Consider the following 22,350-nt stretch of genomic DNA (forward strand, 5'->3'; position numbering starts at 1 on the left):
CATTGCTGCTACATTGGCATTACTGCTGCATTGCCATTGTTGCTGCATTGGCATTGCTGCTGCATTGGCATTGTTGCTGTATTGGCATTGTTGCCGTATTGGCATTGCTGATACATTGACACTCCGCCCATGCTTCTGGTGTTGTTCCACTTGAGCTACCCCCATCCCCAAACCTTTAGAGGCTTACTCCTTTGCATGATGACGACCGCTTGTGTTGCGATCGAAACGTCGTGATTTGTTTTAATTGATTTCTAACTACGTGACTTTACCAAAAGAACCAAAGAGATTACAACCTCGTGTTATCTTCTTGGTTCTTTCGGTAAAGTCACGTAGAAGGGAAATAATAAAATACGTTTATTTTATTTCATTATTTCCCTTCTACGTGATTTTACCGAAAGAACCAAGAAGATGAATCTCTGCAGTCACGAAAGCTTTAAATCGAAACCTCGTGTTGTTTATTAAAATATTCCGGAAGATTCTACCATCTTCCAGAATACATCTACCGTCTGTCTCTCTGACGTCTTCCGAAATTGGTAGATTGTCTTGTTGGTGAAAATCCACGCTTACGGAGTTCGGGAAGATGTGCCATCGTTTGTTTTGTGCTATTGTTGTCTTTAAGCAAATGGCTCAAGCCGCCCAGCTCGGTGACACGGGTTCGATCCCCGATACGGGCAACTAGCAATGACTGTTCCTGTTATTGTTGCTTTTCAAAGCGTCTAAAGTGGGATTCTTAAATACCTGCTTACGTCTGCAAAAGACTACGACTCTGCGTCTGTATCAGAGCGAACACCCACTTTGTATCAATAATCCGAACTAAACGTGAGTAATATCCATGCACTGATGTTATAACACTGTATAATATAACGCATTGCATTGCTCGCTGGAGAAGTGAAGGACAACTTTAAAACACGCAGAGTGGCAGTCGTTGGCCATGATGAGCCACTGCGGGCAGCTCGAGGTGCCGTGTGATGGGCAGGAGGGGGCCACCTCGGAGGACGAGACGGAGTGGAGAGAAAACATCGCCAACGACTCACGTACGGTGCCTTCCACGTTCCCACGACGAGCACCGGTCATCCATAGGAACCAACTTTTTTTGAAAAAAAAAAACTTGGATTTTCTGTTTAAGATGTTTTTGTTTTCTGTTTGTTGCAGTTGCACCCGACTCAAGAGCCGAATGGCTCACAGGGCTATACCCAGAGGTGGGACAAAGTCATTGTTATGCAAGTCCAAGTCGAGTCGCAAGTCATCAAATTCATGACTCGAGTCCAAGTCACATGACTCGAGTCCACACCTCTGGCTATACCTAATAAATGAACTTGAACTACTGTTAAACTTTCCCACAAAGTAGTGCTCGTTTTAGCGGCCATGTAGATGCGATGGGTTGAGTCGAGCTGAATGTAATTCAAATGCATTGCCGCCCTACTGGGTAAATACAAATTGCAGTACAGTTTTGAGCGGCCTGGAGTACGGCTGTATGTACAGTATGTTGAACTTCTTTCGCACCGTACATAACCGACCATGCTGTCATTGCATGCGTTATATGTGGGCACATAAATAGGTTGCATCTTAATCTATCTCCATAGACTTCCTACCTGCATACCTCCCTGCTTGCCTACCTTGTCTATGTTTTTGACACTGTCAATTCTTGCAGTGTCTTGTGATCACAATTTTTAAGCAGGTTACATAAATCACCTGCCGTGAAAAGTTGCCCTGCACTCCGAATTAGTTATTTATGTCACCTTTACAATTGTTTGGCGATACTGCGTTAGAATTGGTGCGCAAGCACAACTAACAAAGTAAAACTCGACACATTTGTCAAGAACACTGCTTAACAAAAGAATATAAGTAATGGTATGGCCAGTTGCCCTTCTATAATTAGACATCAGAATCTTTATTTAGACTGGAGGTTTCCGAGGAGCTATGAAGCCCTTTTTCACAGATGTCCAGTAGGAGCGGGTCAGCAAGTTACAGCACTTAACAATACAAAAAACGAGTACAAAATAAAGAAAAGGTAAGTAAGTGACTAAAAATAGATACATTTATAAAAACAAAGTAAATACAGTAAGTACAAATTGCATAAGTAAACATTATTTTATGATGAAGCGTCGGCAGTGGTTTTCAAGCACAATAACTGGGCTTAAAGGAAAACATGATGTGCATCGTTTATCGGGTAATGGCCCTTCATAGTACACATAGCATCTTCTGTCATGTGTATTTGTGCATACGGGCAGCGCGTTTGAATAATTCAGAAGGTCCACTCTACTCGTGATCTTTATATGGCCAATAAATTGAGTACCGTTCTGTGAAAAGTCAACGGTATCACGTAAATGTGTGATGATGAATTCCAATTGCCCAAAGCGTTGCCTATTATATACTTTTCATCTTAAGGCAGTGAAATTGATAAATGTGTTTGATTTGCTTGCCTGTGTCATTCTCTGCTCACAGGTGCAAAGTCTCTCCCGAGATCCGTGGCCACCAACTTAGGAAGTAGAGTCATCATCCACGTGGACATGGATTGCTTTTATGCCCAAGTGGAAATGATCCGGAATCCAGAACTAAGAGACAAACCAATCGGTGGGTTTTTCACCCATATAGAGAATAGGGATGAGTTTTGGATTAAACAGACGATTCAGATTTTCTGATCATTCAGGACAATTTGGGATCATTTCAGGATTTATTCTAAATCATTGAAATCACTAATGTAAGATGTCTACATGCTCATAATGGTGACGTCACCCCATGCCATGGGACATCACTTCGTGGTAAAAGTGTAATGGATTCAACTGAGTCGCAGACGTACTTCTTGGAGGAAACATATTTATTTACACCAACACATTAACACAAAGGGGTAATTGCCCCTTCACCAGATAACCTATGGTGGGGGACCACCAGGCTAACTACGCTAGCTACAGGGAGTAGCTAGAACGGACAGGACCCTGGCTTGGTTCCTCGTCCACGTGTTGGTGACTTTTTCTCTTGGACGTAGATCGTAGATCTTCAGATGATGACGGCAACGCAGCACCCCGGTCCCTGTGGGGACCTGGTTTATATGCTCCCAGGTCGTGGCTGACCCCGCCCTTGGCCACGACTACCTTCGAGAAACCTCTTGTCATTTCTCGACCCTTCCCGTAGGATCTCTCCCCCGACACGTGACCACCCCCTTGCCCCCGCCTGGGCCCCTTGTGTAGATCTTACCCGTCACGTGCCTTCCAGGGTCAACCAGAGAGCCATGGCCCAGGGTAACCTCATCCCATGGCTGACACTCTCACACTCCCTCCTGTAGGAGTCAGCACTGCATGCCACGCGTGGTGTCACCGCTATCCCAGCGCTCACCGAGCCCCCTCTAAGGCTGGTACTACACCCACCTACGGGGTGTCCGTGATGACAATGCACCGCACGCCGTGCCTCGCTAGAGACGGCATTAATCAGTGACATTCACGATGTCGCTACACACGTGATGTCCGCGATGCGAGTACATCGCACGCCGTGCCCCTCTAGGGCTGGCACCACGCAGTGACATCTGGGATGTCACTACACAAGCACATAAATTATGTAATATTACGCCTGATTTTCACATTTTCTGGATTAATCCTAAAATCGGTAGCACATCTCTATTGCGGAATGGAATTGCCAACAACTGTCCGACACGCGTTACATCAGTCTGCTACACCATATACACGAGTGCTGGGGAATGCGGGGAGATGGGCTGTATTCAAATCCACAGGAACTCAAGTTGTCTGCCATTGCTGCATCCAACATGTTAGCATGCTTAATGTAAGGTGCAGCCCAAAAGCCATAGCTGTTGTCTTGTATGCCCTCAGGTGTCTGACATGAACAGTAAGTATTATTGATAAAAACAGATTTTTGAAAATGACGGTCATGCACATCATTACACACACAGTGACATTACTGTGTGTCTAATGACAGCACTGATTTCATGCCCTGCATTTAAAAAACGCTAATCGAGTGACATGACTACAGCACCCTGTGGCAGCACACCTGACTGAAGTATTTTTTCCACATTTAAGGATCAATTAAACTCATAGTCATAATACCCCGGGATATACAGGCTAAGTACATAAATACAACATAATAAATATCTTGTTCCTTGCTCATCAGGGATCCAGCAGAAGTACCTGCTGGTGACGTGTAACTATGTGGCGCGGGCGATGGGTGTCTGCAAGATGATGAGCGTGAAGGCGGCACAGGTGAAGTGCCCCGGGCTGGTGCTGGTGAGCGGAGAGGACCTCACGCACTACCGTGAGATGTCCTACCAGGTGACGGGTGAGCGTCATCACCAGCAAGGAGATGCAGCACTGCCCTCCTCTGTGTATATTCTCTCCCTGTTGCTCATTACTCAGTGCAGAGTATATGTGACCTCAATGACGAAGCTAATCCACTCACCATGAGTTCGGTCCACTGTCTTCCCCTCTCACCGCAGTGGCGAGAGTCGCACTGCGCTGGTGAGATGTTAACTTCCTCGCCAAGTATACAGGAGGTCGTGGGTTAGATCCCGACCGTGATGCCTGGAAATTTGGAGTTTGCATGTTCTCGCCATGGTCGCGTGGATTTTTCTCCGGATTCTCCGGTTTTTCCCTCCACATTTAGAAACATGCGTTTTTTTGGCTGTTATAAATTTCCACATGATAAGCCACTTGATTGGGCCATCATTTGTTGCCAGGTAGCTTTTGAAAAAGAGCTATATAGATCAGTGGGCCTTACCTAGTCAAATAAAAATAGTTTCGTTTACATTTTCAATGCTATCTGTCCACCTAAATGTGAGTGATGTGTTCCCGTTGTCAGGCGAGCTCCACAAACCCGCACTGACCAGCGTGGTGAAGTATAGTCACATCTAGTCCCCGAATAGTAATGCAGCCTGAAACTCATCCTCAGGCACTTAGAAGTCTGATTTCATCATCCATGATAGATGGAGCGATGAAATTAGCTCATGTGCAGGTGCTAGATGGATTATTATATTGCAGGGTCATGAGAGATGGTGGCAGATTGGGGAGTCCTTCATCCATCAGTGGATTGACCATGGCTGATGCTAATTATCTATCCATATTAGTCCGTGTGTATTCGGTACTTGTTTTCATCTCTCCCAATCTTCAGGCACTTTGTAAACAGACCTTGGACAATCGAAGAGTTACTAACCATGTGACCATACCCGTCGGAACTCCCCAGAGCTGCTGGAGCGGTTCAGCCCGCTGGTGGAAAGGCTGGGATTCGATGAGAATTACGTGGACGTCACTGAGCTGGTGCACAGGCGGCTGGGACGAGGGGCGACCTGCCAGGAGCCCCCCCGAGTGGAGGGACACGTCTACGATGACTTGAGTGAGCCACCCTCCCCCTCTTCTACCAGCAATGATGCCACTACTTTATTCAACCTAACTTGTAATGGATGAAAGCGAATCGTGACATTTGTTTACCTAGCCATACCTTTAAAATGAAAATTTTGAGTGATAACACAAGGCTAACTGATGCATTCTACAAAGGGAAAAGGGAATCTAGCTCACATATCAGATGCCAGATGGGCAATATTAACAATAGAACGGAAGCCAAATTGAAGGCAGGAGAAAGGGAGCTGTGCACTGGATATCGAATTAGAATCAGAATCTTTATTTACCATGGACATATCCGATGAGTTAGGAAGCTCTTTTTCTCAGATGTCCAGTAGGGGCCGGTCAGAAAGTTACAACAACAAACAATACAAAACACGATAGGAGTGCAAAGTATCGGAACGGTAGGAAAATAACTAAATATAAATACATAAAATAGATCAATTATATAAGTTAAAGTATATATAAAGTGGTGGTAAGGGAGGATGAAGAGTGGTCGGCATTGGGTGAGGCCTTTGTTGAGTAGTTGGATGGTAAAATATATATTTTTAGCTCTGATTTCCATTTGCTTCGATGCTGTTCATTATTTTGTTTTGCTTTTTTTTATTTTGGTGACCCAGATCACTCTTGCACGTGAGACTGGCCTGGTCTCTTGCAGTCGCACCTGGTTAAACAATATTAAAACTTAACGTTGAACAGCTAAGACAGCAAGAAGTGAATGACTTTCTCTCTGGCTCGATTCCCGACTGACCCAGGCCTGGACGCGAGCATTCCCCACCACGTGCAGCTGGCCATGGGCTCAGTGCTGGCAGCCGAGATACGGGGTTGCCTCTTGTCCGGGCTGGGCCTGACGAGCTGTGCAGGGATCGCCCACAACAAGCTGGCGGCCAAGTTGGTAGGGTCGGCACACAAGCCGAACCAGCAGACCGTTCTGCTGCCCGAGGGCATGGCAAGCCTCCTCGGGCACCTCACCCACCCCAAGCAGCTGACAGGTTGGGGAACGCACCATCGGTCGAAAGAAGAGAGAGCCGGGTTTGCTTTGTGTAATGAAGTAAATGCTTTGTTATCCTTTACATTGATCACAAATTGGAGAGACACCGCCATCACAGTTTAAAGGGCTTTGGAATGACATGATACAATGTGGCTTAGCTGGTTGATTATCGGACGTTGTGGTAAAGCTGTGTTGCCCAATGTCCTGTACAGCATGGAAAGTACAAATTCATACGTCACAAATATTTCGAACCGTTAAACCTTGTGACTTTTTGGAACACCTGACATTGTTTTTACACCGACAGAATACTTTTCTTTGTATTTCATCTCTATTCGTAAATGCACACTTGAAAACTGAAAATAATCATATACCAGTGGATGTGAATGTGGACAAATGTGAAGAGAATGCACTGTGCCACGGTGTTTTGAATTTTATATCGCTTATCACTTCACAAGTATCTGACTCTTCCATAATGATGGTGATAACGTGCCAGCTGCTATATGCACGCGACGTGTGCGGGATCCCCGACAGGCATTGGCTACAGGACCAGTCAGAGGCTGGAAGCTATGGGTGTCGGCAGCATGGAGGAGCTACGCTCATGTCCCCTCGAGGTGCTGGAGAAAGCGCTGGGCTCCTCCACGGCCACCTTTGTGAAGAATCTCAGCTGTGGGGAGGACAACTCTCCCGTGCTGCCCTCTGGTCCCCCACAGGTTCACTATGAAATCATCAGCAGCAGCAGCATTCAAGGTGCCAAGCCATATGCCAAGCATATGGCTTGGCACCTTTTTTAATCCTTTATATTAAGTTTGCTTGCTTGCTTACGACCATGCAAATCTTTCGGTCGTTTTTTAACCCACTTCCCGTGATCCAATAGAGCTGACATTTTCCACACAGACTCGTTGTGCGTGACAATTAATGTTCGTGAAAAAATTTTTCTAAAATTTTACACTTATTAGGATAAAAATATTATATTTAATTACCAATTGCTTAATGGTGCAATGCAATCATCTGACCCATAGGTGGCAGCCATCTCAAGCCAGAGGATGAGAGGACTCTAGCCGCCACGCATATAAAGGATTTATAGTGAAAAACTTTGTTTTTACGGGTTATACTTGTTACCATTAATGTAGCATGGGTGATATGGGTGCTGGTGCAAGGAATGCAACAGGGCATCTCTCTGCCTTCCCTTATTAGTAGTCCGAGCACATGGGCTTCAAACCCATGGGCTGAGGTGCAGTTGCTGCACTTGTACAATTGACAACTATGCCACTGGTTTTTCCAATATTTAAGTTGGCATTGTGCAGTCGGGCATTGCATATACCATTTCCCAAACCTTCGATTAGCACGGTTGGCAACGTACATATGGTGCGAAAGAAGTTCAATATACGTACATAATAATTTGCGCCTTTATATTTGGGCCTCTAAATGAGTTTCACAACTAGAGCATCCACCATGAGCTTAGACATAAGTACTTAAACCTATCTGTCCTCTTGTTAGTGTTACATTTATTTAAATAACTGTTCATTCGTCACTGTCAACAACCTGTTGGTCATTGCCAATGTTCTTGCTTCGTTCCAGTCTTTGAGCGATGAGGACTCCTTCCAAAAGGCCTCAACAAAGGAGGAGGTTGTGGAAAAGATGAGAGAGCTTCTAGGCAACCTGCTGCCAAGGTCACTGTAATAAAATTGTAAAATCGTAGTACATTTACAAATTGGTACATGGTGCCACTTGGCAAACACTGATGGGTAGTTGTCTTTCCAGGCTGCGGAAGGACGGGCGCGTTCCTGGGACGGTCAGGCTCAGCCTCCGCCGCTTCACACCGGGGATTGAGCGCTACTTCAGCCGAGAGAGCCGCCAGTGTCCCGTACCGGCCCACCTATTCCTCCGCTTCCACGCAGGTGACAAACTTCATATCATTATCATCATCAGAGTTGTTTCTTTTTGTTTGCATTTTGACTGCTTGTGTTGTGGTTATTGCAAACATGATGCCTTGTATAAAGGTGTCAGTTTTTGTACCAGTTGAAAGGGTAAAAACCTATTACTCCAGGTGACAAACTGTTTCTGCTCACCACTAAAACCCATTTGCATGAGTTCACTTGCTCACCCATGGGGTGCTGCTTCTTGAGCACACCTCAAATTCTAAAATTGTCCAAAATAGAAAAAATAATAAAAATGTTTCCCCATATAGTTTGTACCCAGACCCTGCTTGCAAAAGGGATATCATATCTTCATGGGAACTAACATGGTTCTTCATTCTGGAAAGTAAAAAGTAAAGTTTAAGAGAAACAAACACTAAAATATGCAATGTTTTCCCTTGATGTTCTTCAATTAGGAGATGTCTTGGAAGTTATAGAGCCCCTTCTGGAAGTGGTGATTAAGCTTTTCCACAAGATGATTGATGTGGCAAAGCCATTCCACCTGACTCTCTTGAACATCTGCTTCTCCAAGCTGGGTGCGGCAGCAATCAAGTCCGTTTGTAGTAAATCCATCGGAGATTTCTTCACCTCAGGAGTAAACAGCCTCAGTCAGGCTGCATCTACTAGTGATGTAAAGCTCCGTGTTCCTGTGGTTAGTCTTGCACAAAAAGACGACGAACCTCGGGTGAAGAGAACTCATAATCGCGTGCCGAAAACCTCTGGTCACGGTCGACCCAACAAAAGGCAAAAGACTCTACGTGATATCTTTCAAGAGAGCTCTGCGAGTAGAGTGGCAGGAGCAGCTTGGACTTCTTCATCCACCCCAACAAAGTCCAGCACTGCAGCGAACACCCAGGTCAGTGAGCCGGACCTCCCTCCCGAGATAGACGCAAGCGTCTTCCACGCCCTGCCGCCCAACATACGGAGAGAAGTCCTCGCCGACTTCCAGCGTTCTGTCTCAGAAAGCAGCACAAACGAAGCACAAACAGCACAGCAGTTGGACGTGACTGCCAAAAGAGTAATTTTACCTAACATGGCAGCAAGCACAGCTGAAATAAATTTCGAAAGCGAGAATCTGGGCTCAGATGAAGACTTTTCAATTGCAGAAACTACATTTGGAGTCGCGATGAGTACCCACAGTGTTTTGACAGTTTCATCCACTACCGATCAGCACACTGGGGCATCTCATGAACCGTCTGATAGTGGAGCACGCAGTCCGTCTGAGCGGTCACGTGCAGTGGAACTCCCGGAGTTGAGGTCGCTGCCTGCAGACGTGGACCCGCAGGTGTTCACCCAGCTGCCCGCCGAGCTGCAGGAGGAGCTGTTTGCATCATGGAGGGGTCCGGCTATTTCCACGCAACCCGGTTGTCAAAAGAGTGGTGAGACAGGAGCGGCGATATTGGGCGGCTCGCTGAGCCCGCAGGGCATTCTGAAATATTTCAAAAGGGCATGAGTTGTCCGTGTTAAACCCGGCACGTGTTATGGCTAGGTCTGTGCATGCTTGGCTTGTAAATACTACACTGTGACTGTAGAGTTTATGTGTGCGTATCAAGTTAATCGCATTGTCGAGCACTGGAATGGATATCAAGAGGTAGGCAACCATAGAGAAAACCTGAAGCCAGATAATAGGATACTTTAAGAATGGACCATAAATATAGGGGATATATTGTACAAAACTTGAGGTATCTGGCAAAAGAGAGTAATTGCAAAATTTGGTGTTGTCAAAAACACTGGCTATGATGATCTCATGACATTGACCATTCAGCCACGTCCTCTTTACGTTTTGCAAATTCAGTGACGTTTCAGAGAAAATATTGCAAATATTGAAGGCTTAGTTTAAATTATGGCAAGAGAAACACACAAAAACTTCCCAGGGATGTCTTGCCAACCAAGGTAGTCGATACCAGGACTGATTACAGCCATAAAGTGGATTTCCAATGCCTACTTGAATGTGGCGTTAGCAGATGGCACCGCAGCAAAATCCATTATACTGTACTATGGTTCAACAGCCATGCTCCCGACATTTACTAACAACTGAAATCGCCATTCGCCACTAAGTGGCAGTGGCATCACCATGACGCTTTTGCCAGGCGAGGTGCACCTTCATGCCACGTGATGTCGAAGGCTCGCTGGCAGGTCACGGGACAGCCCCAGGTTCCATGGGTTGACAGATGCACCACCCGTGCTGATCCAGCTGCCCAGGAGCACCTTTCACGAGCCTCCTCCACAGACGTCGATCTTGACACCTTTACGTTTAGCTGCCTCAATTCAGCCAAACAAAAGCTGCTTGGGCATGCGGTGGCTGGGCATGCAGACGACATGATACAGCCATCGCACTAACCAGCATGAAGTCAGGTCAAATAACCCTCATGACACACATGGTGTGGGGAGGCCCTCATCCAGCAGTGGATTGACAAAAGGGCTGTACATGCACATGGGTTCTTTACTTCTAAAAGCGCTATATAAAGCTCATTAATCTTGATTTTAAGCTTTTGTGACTGCAGGAATCCATACTCTTTGGTTCTTTCGGTAAAATCACGGAGGTAGAAAAATAAAATAAAACAAAAAATAATATATCACGACGTTTCGATCGCAACACAAGCGGTCGTCATCAGGCGGAAAAATAATTCAGGTTCAGTAGTTCCACTGCTGAATATTTTTTCCACCTGAGGACGACCACTTGTATTGCGATCGAAACGGTTCAGCAGTTCCACTGCCGAATTATTTTTTCCGCCTGAGGACGACCGCTTGTATTGCGATCGAAACGCCATATATTTTTATTTTTATACCTACGTGACTTAACCGAAAGAACCAAAGAGTAAAGGTCATTAAGATAAGAAACCCATTGACAGTGACTGAACAGTATGATCGTGCAGTTGTATGTACTTGTCACTGCTCTGTCTTGCCTGTAATTACCAGTTGCCATTAGTCGTTTGTGAAAATAATCAAGTTTAAGTGCCTTCGGTACTTTATATGTTATACTTAATACTGTCTTTTTGCTATTTGATGCCTTTGTCATGTTACTTGCTTGATAATAAATCTGACAATGCTTGCTGCACATAACCAATATTAAGTGCAATCGTTCTTCATACAACTGCTCTTGTATAATTGTAAATGTGATTATGTAATTGTGTTGATACAAGTGTAATGACACAGCGCCGACTGCTGTCCAGCAGCAGCAACTAAGGTGGACAGTTTGCGCACACGCCGTTGAGCATATATACGCGTGTGCCGACCGGGCAGAGGAATTGGGGCAAGGGTCACGGAAGACCTCATAAGGAGGCCTCTGGAACGCTCTGGTGGGTTCGAGAAGGGAGGCGCGCCGAGTCAGAATAAAAGCAGCGGAGAGCGAGAGCTCTGGGCTGCCAGTTCTGGGAGTGGATTCTTCTCGTCGTCGCTGTCGTCGCTGCCACCGCCTTCACCCAATCATTGCGTGGCCACAGTAGTTGGTCGTCTCGGTTGACGCCATCGGTGCAACGCGGACAGGGTCGTGTTGAGGCCTGGCTCTACGGCAGCATGGTCGAGAGGCGGCCGGATTGGGGTGAACAAGATAATAAAGAGAGACGATGCCTCCCGCAACTACCTCGTCTCCGACTGTGTGCGATGCACACCAAAGATCCCCCATATAGCCTTAACAGACTGTAGGGGCAAGTGCTGTTAGCGAGCACCCATGAAGGCTGGAAGGGTACACGAGGGGGTGGGTGGCCAGCACCATGCCCGACCGCCTTTGTCTCCCTAGTGGCGATGTTTACACACCGCACCAGGTACTCATTTGAGGCCAAGTCGACCGAGGGGAGGCCCAGGACCGGTTCAGATAATCGTCACTCGTGTTGGCTATGAGCTGGAATCGAACTCGGGTCGCCAGGTTCATAGCACAGCGCGCCATCCCTCCCCACATGCACCCACACACGCCAGAAGGACACTACACAAGTATAAATGCTGCCTGTCAGTCGACTCACATTTGCTCTAATTTATTTTGACGGTGACCTAAGACAGGAGAAGCAAAATGCACTTCTTCAGGAAGTGATATTTTTTTCATAATGCAGAAGCTGTACCTGATAAACATATTTCATGTGTTGTTTGGCAAGCCTTGTGCCCAGTAAACGCCATATGGCCAGATCTTTGCATTGCATTCCAAGTATTAATTCTCCATGCTTGTGCACAGTTGAGTTTTTATTCCATTCCCTTCATGAGCAACCATGTTTTTGAACTTTACATCATCGTAAGATAGTACATGCCAATGAAATATTAATATATTCTTGAAAACATCTATCCCCAACCATCTGCCTGTGTTTGGCCTAAAACCCAATCACCCAGAATACCCAATTTCACCATACATATTATAGGAATATAAGCAGGTTAGTGCTGGATATCCATCGCAATCATCACCCCCAAATGTGAAGACGTCACGAGACTCGCTGACTTTCCTTGAAATACTTGAGAAATACAAATCATAGCTGAATATTTTCATTTCCATGTGTATAAGCCTTTGTCTGAGATTTATTGTAAAATACATTTCCATGTACCGTATAAAACATTCAAATATCAGAAAATATTTAATGTATATTGAATTTCTTTCGCACCGTACATAGCCAACCATGCTAAACAAGACGTGATAAAAACAATCCAAGTCATGAGTTACATACAATATACAAATACAACTTTGGTTTATTGATAAAAAATTACGTAAAAGGTTCAAAAATGTTGCAATACAGGTATAGTGCAATCTAAATAAGCAAATGTACTTTTACATCGATTTCCCAAATGTTTATAACTACACAAATACTAGCATGTATGTTCCCAATAAAGTAGGCTCCTTCCAAAATGGCTAACACCACAATTGGTTTAGTTGTGCTCACAATATTGTTCACATATCCATGCTCTTTCAAGTGACGTTTGAGTCTGTATGGCGTTGCTGTGCAAAATACTGCTGCAACCATTCACCAACTCCAACCCTGAACGAACTTCACATTTTTCCAATACTTGGTTGTGGCACTTCCATTAACAGGGCAATTACTGTGCCCCATGGGTCCCACAAGTTCACAAGTAATTGCGATTCACACCACAGCTCCTGAGGTACCGTTGACGTTTAACAACCATGAATTAGCAGGAGGACCAAGCGAACGTATCCTTCTGAAGACAAACCTCGACCACCGCCATAAAATGCTTTTGGGCTTTCTACATCACGGGTAGTCAACCATCCTTGTTCTTCTTGATGGTGTCAACCAGCTCTTTCAGACGTGACAGGTGGTACAGGGCCCTGAGAAGAGACACGATTATTGAGAGAAAATTACTTAGTTCGCCAGCCAGAATACATGTTTGCTGCTAATATATGGGCTGGGTGGATCATAAGATGCACAGAGGATGTCTGACAAAAGGAAGTCTAGCAGTGGTGTTAGAATATTTGACAATAACCGACTTGCCAGTAAGAAACATTTTATCTGTGGAACAGGTCATAATTCAACAAATGCAATCACAATAGCCAATATAGTATCTACTTTTCAATAATGATTTAAGAAAATTAAGCTGCAAGTCAAATGTATGGCTTAAAGTGAAACGTGAACACAATACCTTTGCAGAGACATTCCACCTGGTACCGACTCAAACTCAGGCAAGTCAACTTGAGATGCTGCCTCATCCATAATCTGGGAAAGCAAAACGGGAATGTAAAAAGGTTCAGAGCGATCTGCACAACACTCATCAGCATGGGCTACGTGTGCAATACATTACTTTCTGCCCCGTACTGTATTGTCATAGACCCACAACTAAGTCACCCAGAATTAGCCTGATCTTGTACAATTTCGGAAGCTAAGCTCTGCTGGGTGACCACCATGCAAAGTAGGTAGTTATAGACTGCCACTGTGCTATGTGGTGGGCAGAAGAGGGCAGTACAGAAAAATATATTGTTTTACTGTACTTTGATACTCCTGCATCAATGCTCCCTGCCTTCCCCAAGCCACATTGGCCAGCATGGTGAGGTGTGGTTAAATAACTTTCACAACCTGCACGGTGTGGGAAGGCCCTTATCCGACAATGAATGACAAAAGGGCTGCCATGAGTTTACCGCAATATGGATAGGATAGATTTTGTGTGGTTGTGGGAACTCTTCAATAGCGGTGGAGAACATTTGAACTCGCCAGGCTCATACACCTTCGACAGTGCGTCTTCTCTTACCTGCGCGCCAGCACTGCCAGTGTCCTCTGCAGGTGTCCCCAGCTGCACGCTCTGCAGCCTGAACAGCATTTGCTTTAATGCCTCCACAGGGCCCGGGTGGAGCCTCCCAGTCAGGCCAGTGGTTTCAACCTGTCTCGGCATGCATCAAAAGCACAACCAAATAAACATCTCGTTTATTGGGGGAGGTGGCTGGGTGGCTCAGAGCTCTGAACTGGCACTGCGGAGACCCTGGGTTCAAATCCAAACAGTCACCTCTGATTAGTGGGTTTTAAAGTGTAATAAGTTGGCGGTATTTCCCGGTCACCAATGACTGCACAAAAAAATCTATCAAGTAAAATATGTTCAGCATATATTTGGATAAAACAGCAATATGTTTAGGAGCTAAATGCCAATGTCGAGGTTTGTTAGCCACAAGGCTTTAAGAGTTTGTGTAGTTTTACTAAATGGACCTCGTTAATTCGAATCCAGATATGAATAATAGAGCTCTGCGACTGACAATATTAGTTTGACTATCTTGCAATGAAAATTACTCTTATGTGGCAGAGTGGATGACTAAAGGACTGCCATGAAAGTGCTACCCTCTACTGTGCAGACCAGGTAATTTGAAGGGTTATCCATTCACTTCCATGTGCCGTTCTCTAGCACGACAGGTTGCAATGCCCTCAAGCTATCTTAAAGGATACTTCATTTCAAGACAGGATGCCTACAGCACAACTGGGATAATACTGTGAAAAAGTGAGAAATATAAAACCTCACTTTGTAGACCTGGCCTATTCAGGCACCCTTTGATACCAGAGCATTGAGTTCAGAGTGAAATTTACATAAGTAATTTCACTGGAATGCTACAATGGCATGAGGCACACGATTGTTACTTGAACTTTTTTTCTCAATAATAAAGCTTCGGACGCACATCAGACAGCCCCAAGCACACCGCTTAGGTACGTAACTGCTAAATAAAACCCTCTTTCGGTTTTTTTCTTGATTCATTTCCTAAAATCACCAATAATTGCTGTTGTTCTCTACCTTCAGGCTCTTGGAGTCAAAGCTGGTAGCTGCCGATGCTAATCCCTCCTCGCTGGGGTCGTCAGCGTAATGGACGTGGACCGGTAATTTACTGCCGAGAGAACACACTGGCAAAGCATGAGCTCACGAACCATTCATTCGTCCATAGCCACTGTTCCACATCTGGCAATTCTCTTCAATAAAAAACAACTTAGGTGAATACATATTATATGCATTGGACGAACGGTAAATAGGTAAACACATGCATAACACAATGGATCAATTAATTTAATAAAATCGATTATCATGTTCACGACAATTGTATCGAGTTGTGTAATGGATTATTTTGTATTCGTATGTGTTATATACAGTAAAACCTTGGATTGCGAGTAACTTGGTCTGCGAGTGTTTTGCAAGACGAGCAAATTTTTTAAATAAATATTAATTTGATAAACGAGCGAGGTCTTGCAATACGAGTAGTACGTGTATACGCTTCGTCTGCCGAGCGTCACGTGATCACAACTGATATACGAGTGCTTTGGATTACAAACACATTTCCGGAACGAATTATGCTCGCAATCCAAGGTTTTACTGAATAACGGGTTCATATAACCCTTGCAGTGACTGCATTCACCACAAAGTAACACAAATCTTCTTATGGATGAATCGCAACCTCGAATTGTGACAAATCAATGGGGCAGGTGGATTGATACACGTCTCGCAGCAGTCGGTAGCAGTTTGGGGATTCTTGGCTTAGAGCATATCAAATGTTAATGTTTTGTTTATTCTGTGATTTAACAGTGTTGCAATTATTGTGTAATTGTATCTGTTACAGCCGCTTTCTCTGTCAAATGCTCCAAAATACCTGTGAAAACAAGATGTTTAATCTCACAGGAGTTTTTCCTAGTTGAACATTTTCCATGGATGAGGCCAATTAAAGTGGATCCCTGCTCGAATGAGCATAGGGGCTGGGCTCATCTCCATCGGCAGCCCTCAACTGAGGGTGGAAATTACTTATTATCATGGTGGAAGCCAGAAAAATATCACCAAGTTTCAGGAGGGTTTGGCAGTGATATTTAGCAAATTTCATCAGCGAGTGATATGCGAGAGGAAACCGGAGAACCCGGTGTAAACAGAGGGAGTAAAATGCAAAACTCCGCAAATAGATTCAAGATTCCATTGCTGTATTACTAAGTCCTGGTTACCTAGCAACCAAAATCGATCATATATGGTATTATAATAATTGTTTTTTTACCCTTCTATCTGGCAACAAAACTGACACCTTTTTTTTATAAGGAGTCATGTTTGAATAGACCACAATACCTGCAGTCATAATGAAAACAAAAAACATAACTCTGATAATGTATGCACTGTCCTTGAAGTTGATTGGTCCACACCCGAGACAGCTTTCCTTAGAGCCTAGTCTCAACATGGGTTGGACCAGATGACGGCAAAAGGCGCACAACTCAAAGACAATGCACCATCAGAGTATGAGAGCTCGGGGTAAGCATTTACACCATTGGTGAGGTTCCAATGGTGGAATATATGGTATTCCCAAATAGTCTCCCATCCAAGTAATAACCAGGCTTACCTGCTTAGCTTATAACATTCAAAATCTGACATACTTAGAGGCGGTGCAGCCTCTATGCTGTGCGTGAGTGTGAATATAAAGAGGAATTCACAAGGGCGTGGGGGGGTTTTCCCAGGGACGATCAGCCCCTAGGAAGATGTCCGTGTTGAGGCTGCCCGGGGAGGGGGTCTCCAAGCCGGGGGAGTCCAACGCCATGCGCGCCCTGCTCAGCAGCTCCTCCAATGAGGCTGTGCATCAAGAATCACGCATCGCACGTCACAACCACATGGGTGGCCGCTCAGCCGCCTCTGTGAGAAAAGACTGAATGTGTACCTGAAAAGATATGAAATGTCATCTGCTATATACAGACTATATAAAAACACACACATGCATGCTTGGTTTCTACTTTGTTTAAAATGTATGTGTATATCGGTGGAAGCAGTGGCATGGTGATATATGCATTGTGCTAAGGACCTGGTAATCTGAGATTGATTTCAGGTCACCTTCACCAACCCACGCTGACCAGCATGGTGAAACAACATAGCATAGGTAGGCCTTCATCCAGCAGTGGATTAACAAAGGGATGTAAATTGTTAATTTTTACCATTCATATTGATTACCAAGTAAAATAATGATAAGTTTATATTGTAAACATTTATTGTGCTAATGGTATAACACAGTAAATACCATCTTCCTTTGCGCTCACCCGTTTCCGTGAGTGGTTTAGTGTTTTGTGCCGAGTTGGCCTGGAACAGCTCCAGCAGCGCTGGGTTCTCCCTGACGCTCCGCACTGTGAGCTCTCCCTCATCATCGATGACAGTCGATGCGTCTTCCGCCAAACCAAATGCTTCCGCGACAGCATCGCTCACGAGGGCCTTGATTTGTCGCTCGTGATTACGAGCCAGGGATCTAAGGTTCTCTGACACGGGCTCCTCGTTGGCTACATTCGTCAGGCCGGAGATGTCCAAATCCTTGAGCCACTCTGGGTACTTTGGTCTGCTTTGCGGGCTCTTAGCAGCACCTGCTCTCTTTGTTCTGGTATCCGTCTCGTGACTGCTGGTCTGGGAGTCTACGTCGCAGTCACGCAGCCAGGCCGGGTACCTGAGCTCAGGGATGCTCGTGATCCCCGACACATCCAGCTCATCCTTTTGGCTTGTCAACCACCTAGGATAGGTACTTGTCGCACAGCCGCCGCCGCTCGGCAAGCGCTCACGCCTCGTTGCTTCACTGCTCCGTACGTATGACAAAACGTTCTTCTGGTTAGAAAATAAAGTCTTTTTGGGCGTCAGAGCCTTGTTGCTTCTCGCTGTTGAGGTCAACCGTTCAGTTGGCTTATTGCCCCTCACCAATGATGCGCCGAGGCTGTGCGCGGTGACCCCGAGAGATGACCGCTTGCTTCTGTGCGATACCGTGAGCCCTCGGTGGGCGCCAGGCGAGCGAAGCAAGGACATGGACGAACCGTCAGCTGGCGCCGCTAGGAGCTGGTCCGTGGTTAGACTCTGACCGTCGGGCTCTGAGCCACGCCCGCTGCAGCGCAGCGTGGCAGTGAGGTTGCACGTGCCCGAAATGAGGTCCTCCACAAGCAGCGTGCCACCTGCAATGTAAGACCCACAGACATTTTACTGGTACAGAATGAATTTGCTCTCCCCTAGATTTCTTGACCCCTGAAAGGCAATCCTGCAATGTTGCCTTACTTTGCGCCATCAGTAGCTATTGATGTTATCCGTTTGTGGAGTTTGTGAAAAAAGTCAAGAATATAGGATAAATCAGTGCATGAGCTGTTACTGTTTAAACTTCAGATGTGTGCAGTCTAGGATCTGCAAATTTTTACACAAAGGTTGGAGGATCACTTAGATTTCACAAACTTTCAAGTTGCTGGAAGATGACAGGAGAAAAAAATGCATGCAAGGACCTATCTGTTCAGACCTATGCTATCCTCTCATATGCGTGTGCTTACTGTGGATAGTTTTCTCTGACATAAAATTAACTCATTAATGGCATTTGCTAAGCATCCCAGTGTGGGACTCTCACGAAAATGTCTCTTTAGACCTCATTAAGGGTTCTTTTCTAGAGGAATTACATTAAATTCATGATAGCATAGCATACTTGGCAAGCACCCAGTACAAGCAAAGAAATGACGCTCTCCTCTCCAATTATCCCCCTCTTCGTAGTTCGGTGCCTTAACCCCTCCAGTCAACTAGCTTCGATACCATTGCACCGCCTGCACACTCGATAGCCACTCGAACGCAAGCACCACGGAGCGATTCCTCGCGTGGCGAGAGGCACAACCCACCCTCATCCACACTGCGCATCCTCCTGTCCTCCACGCGTCTCCGCTCCGCCATGCTGCGTGGCGCTGTGCTCTGCACGTACAGCTTCCTGGGTGGCGGTGACGCACAGATTCCGCTCTGCTCAAAGTCCTCGATGTAGGCGTCCAGCGCATCGCTCGCCGACGAGTAGCAGCGCTCTCCGTACACCACTGGGCTGCGGTAGCCCCCGCTTCCGGTCCGGAGCAGCGAGCTGCCCAGGCTGCCGCGGGGGCTTGTGAAGAGGTCCGTCACCGTGCTGTCGCCCGAAGGGCTGCTTGTCTCACCACCGTTGCTGTACATTTTGTACGATTTGGGATGCCCGTACCGGATGGGGCCAGGGAGAGGAATGGCTGTGGCTACCAGGGCACCGCTGGTCCTGGTATGGGGGGCACCATGACGAGCTGCTGTGTGCGGAAAGTGGGTCCGACGTCACAACGTGATCGCATCGGTCAGTGTCGGCCACTTCGCGTTAGCAGCATCAGCGTTAGGTCTCTTAAGCTACTGTGGCTGTTGGCCTTTTTTCAACAAAAAATCCTGCCTTTCCCATGGTTTCCATCATCACACCTGCAAGCTCTATGTACAATTGAAATGTCACAAATGCACTACCTGCCTACTACTACTTTATGAATGATATACATTTAAGAATTAGCTGGAGACAACTCCATATTTAAAACACTATGTATTAAAAAGAGAAGGCTTAACATTTAACATTGGTTAACGTTTGGCATGCATACCTACATATCAACAAATTACCATACTACTAATACTACAATGAATCGTAGTATGACTACTTATATTAAAACCGTGCTATTCGCACCTCCGTATAGCACGGTTGGCTTTGTACGGTGCGAAAGAGTAGTACAGCTCCTTTGTCAATCCATTGCTGGCTGAGAGCTGTCCCATGCAATGCAGCTCCCAGGGGGAGAGGTTATTAACCATACTTCACCACGCTGGTCAGTGTGAGTTTGGTGATGGCAGAGGGGTATAGAAGAGCATTACAACCACGAACTGAATATTGCTGCACTGATGGCAAGGGGGCAATAGAAGTACATTACAACCACGAACTGAATATTGCTGCACTGATGGCAAGGGGGCAATAGAAGTACATTACAACCACGAACTGAATATTGCTGCACTGATGGCAGGGGGCCATGGAAGTACATTACAACCACGAACTGAATATTGCTGCACTGATGGCAAGGGGGCAATAGAAGTACATTACAACCACGAACTGAATATTGCTGCACTGATGGCAGGGGACAATAGAAGTACATTACAACCACGAACTGAATATTGCTGCACTGATGGCAGGGGGCAATAGAAGTACATTACAACCACGAACTGAATATTGCTGCACTGATGGCAGGGGGCAATAGAAGAACATTACAACCACGAACTGAATATTGCTGCACTGATGGCAGGGGGCAATAGAAGTACATTACAACCACGAAGTGAATATTGCTGCACTGATGGCAGGGGGCAATAGAAGTACATTACAACCACGAACTGAATATTGCTGCATTGATGGCAGGGGGCAATAGAAGTACATTACAACCACGAACTGAATATTGCTGCACTGATGGCAGGGGGCAATAGAAGTACATTACAACCACGAACTGAATATTGCTGCACTGATGGCAGGGGGCAATAGAAGTACATTACAACCACGAACTGAATATTGCTGCACTGATGGCAGGGGGCAATAGAAGTACATTACAACCACGAACTGAATATTGCTGCACTGATGGCAGGCAGGGGGCAATATAAGTACATTACAACCACGAACTGAATATTGCTGCACTGATGGCAGGGGGCAATATAAGTACATTACAACCACGAACTGAATATTGCTGCACTGATGGCAGGGGGCAATAGAAGTACATTACAACCACGAACTGAATATTGCTGCACTGATGGCAAGGGGCTATAGAAGTACATTACAACCACGAACTGAATATTGCTGCACTGATGGCAGGGGGCAATAGAAGTACATTACAACCACGAACTGAATATTTCTGCACTAATGGCAGGGGGCAATAGAAGTACATTACAACCACGAACTGAATATTTCTGCACTAATGGCAGGGGGGTATAGAAGTACATTACAACCACGAACTGAACATTGCTGCACTGATGGTAAAGGGCAATAGAAGTACATTACAACCACGAACTGAATATTGCTGCACTGATGGTAAGGGGCAATAGAAGTACATTACAACCACGAACTGAATATTGCTGCACTGATGGTAAGGGGCAATAGAAGTACATTACAACCAGGAACTGAATATTGCTGCACTGATGGTAAGGGGCAATAGAAGTACATTACAACCACGAATTGAATATTGCTGCACGGATGCTCACCACGTTAGAGCCACACAGCATGACAATGCTATACTGTACAATATTGAAAGTAATGATTCACTTACAAACACTAAACATTATTGTCTAACAACCAATACTACTTTTAACATGAACAATAACTAATAACCGCCGTGCTAACCCTTAGCGTGCAATGTGAGCAGAACTTGTAGTATTGAAAGTCGTACCCAGTCCATTCCCGTGCCACACACTCCCATGAACAAACCGACGACATTTACTGAATGTCCTCCTCCTTTACACGGCACAACAAGACGACACTTTGCACGCCGAAGTGTCCAAGCCGCGTGTTGAGTGAAGCAAACCCCATTCACTCTGCGCTCAACAAGTTCAACCTGGCTCGCCCTTTAACCCGCGGCGTCCTCACGCCTGCCCACATCTCTCTCCGTCTCTCACCGGAGATTATTCCATTGGTCTTCTTCGCCTCGCCGTCCAGAGGATCCGTGTGGAGTATCAGTGAGGGTAGTTAAAGGTCGCGGTTAATCGGAGAAGCTTTTAAAAGTAATTTTGCCGCCACAATCCCCGCGTCGCTAACGGCAGCTGAAGACGATGTCCGTGACGCGTGGCCCGCGCATGCGCACTGAGGGTTGAGTGAAACCTGCGGGGAGGGGCCGCGGGTGGGCGGGGAAGCGGCCGCTGTTGGCCACACCCACATTCAGGCCACGCCCATTTT

General features: G+C 45.8%; 2 protein-coding genes across 7 annotated transcripts in view; one reads left to right on the forward strand and one right to left on the reverse strand.

Annotated features, from left to right (window-relative positions):
- Positions 1–524: 524 nt before the first annotated feature.
- POLI (DNA polymerase iota) lies at positions 525–11,313 on the forward strand. Of its 3 annotated transcripts, XM_078612756.1 has the most exons (10): positions 525–819; positions 915–1,034; positions 2,446–2,574; positions 4,120–4,284; positions 5,185–5,334; positions 6,095–6,331; positions 6,862–7,040; positions 7,909–8,000; positions 8,080–8,228; positions 8,663–11,313. In XM_078612756.1, the coding sequence occupies exons 2-10, from the start codon at positions 932–934 to the stop codon at positions 9,697–9,699; spliced, it is 2,241 nt and encodes a 746-aa protein (XP_078468882.1). In that variant the 5' UTR covers positions 525–819; positions 915–931; the 3' UTR covers positions 9,700–11,313. The 3 variants fall into 3 exon arrangements, with proteins under 3 accessions (XP_078468882.1, XP_078468883.1, XP_078468884.1); XM_078612757.1 differs by having other exon boundaries at positions 525–1,034; positions 8,092–8,228; XM_078612758.1 differs by lacking the exon at positions 915–1,034.
- A 1,088-nt stretch (positions 11,314–12,401) lies between these two features.
- Positions 12,402–22,350, reverse strand: part of C39H18orf54 (chromosome 39 C18orf54 homolog) — a 41,842-nt gene continuing 31,893 nt past the window's right edge. Inside the window, exons 1-8 of one of the 4 annotated variants that reach the window (XM_078612762.1) lie at positions 22,074–22,267; positions 19,286–19,702; positions 17,699–18,586; positions 17,105–17,240; positions 15,444–15,534; positions 14,421–14,549; positions 13,818–13,891; positions 12,402–13,506 (exon numbers count right to left, since the gene is read on the reverse strand). In XM_078612762.1, coding sequence (XP_078468888.1) covers positions 13,440–13,506; positions 13,818–13,891; positions 14,421–14,549; positions 15,444–15,534; positions 17,105–17,240; positions 17,699–18,586; positions 19,286–19,601 — 1,701 coding nt within the window. In that variant the 5' untranslated portion in view covers positions 19,602–19,702; positions 22,074–22,267 and the 3' untranslated portion in view covers positions 12,402–13,439. Of the gene's footprint in view, positions 13,507–13,817; positions 13,892–14,420; positions 14,550–15,443; positions 15,551–17,104; positions 17,241–17,698; positions 18,587–19,285; positions 19,706–22,073; positions 22,268–22,350 lie in introns of those variants that run through there. The other 3 variants (XM_078612761.1, XM_078612759.1, XM_078612763.1) reach the window with 3 other exon arrangements.

Source organism: Lampetra planeri, chromosome 39 (genome assembly GCF_965212315.1).
Source record: "Lampetra planeri chromosome 39, kcLamPlan1.2.h2, whole genome shotgun sequence".
Lineage (NCBI taxonomy): Eukaryota > Metazoa > Chordata > Hyperoartia > Petromyzontiformes > Petromyzontidae > Lampetra > Lampetra planeri.

Excerpts from the sequence above, each read along its gene's own strand:
- POLI (XM_078612756.1), top strand. The coding sequence starts at position 932 with ATGATGAGCCACTGCGGGCAGCTCGAGGTGCCGTGTGATGGGCAGGAG. Across the intron at positions 2,575-4,119 it reads ACTAAGAGACAAACCAATCG|GGATCCAGCAGAAGTACCTG; the intron begins GTGGGTTTTTCA and ends CTTGCTCATCAG. Across the intron at positions 8,001-8,079 it reads CTAGGCAACCTGCTGCCAAG|TTGTCTTTCCAGGCTGCGGA; the intron begins GTCACTGTAATA and ends ACTGATGGGTAG.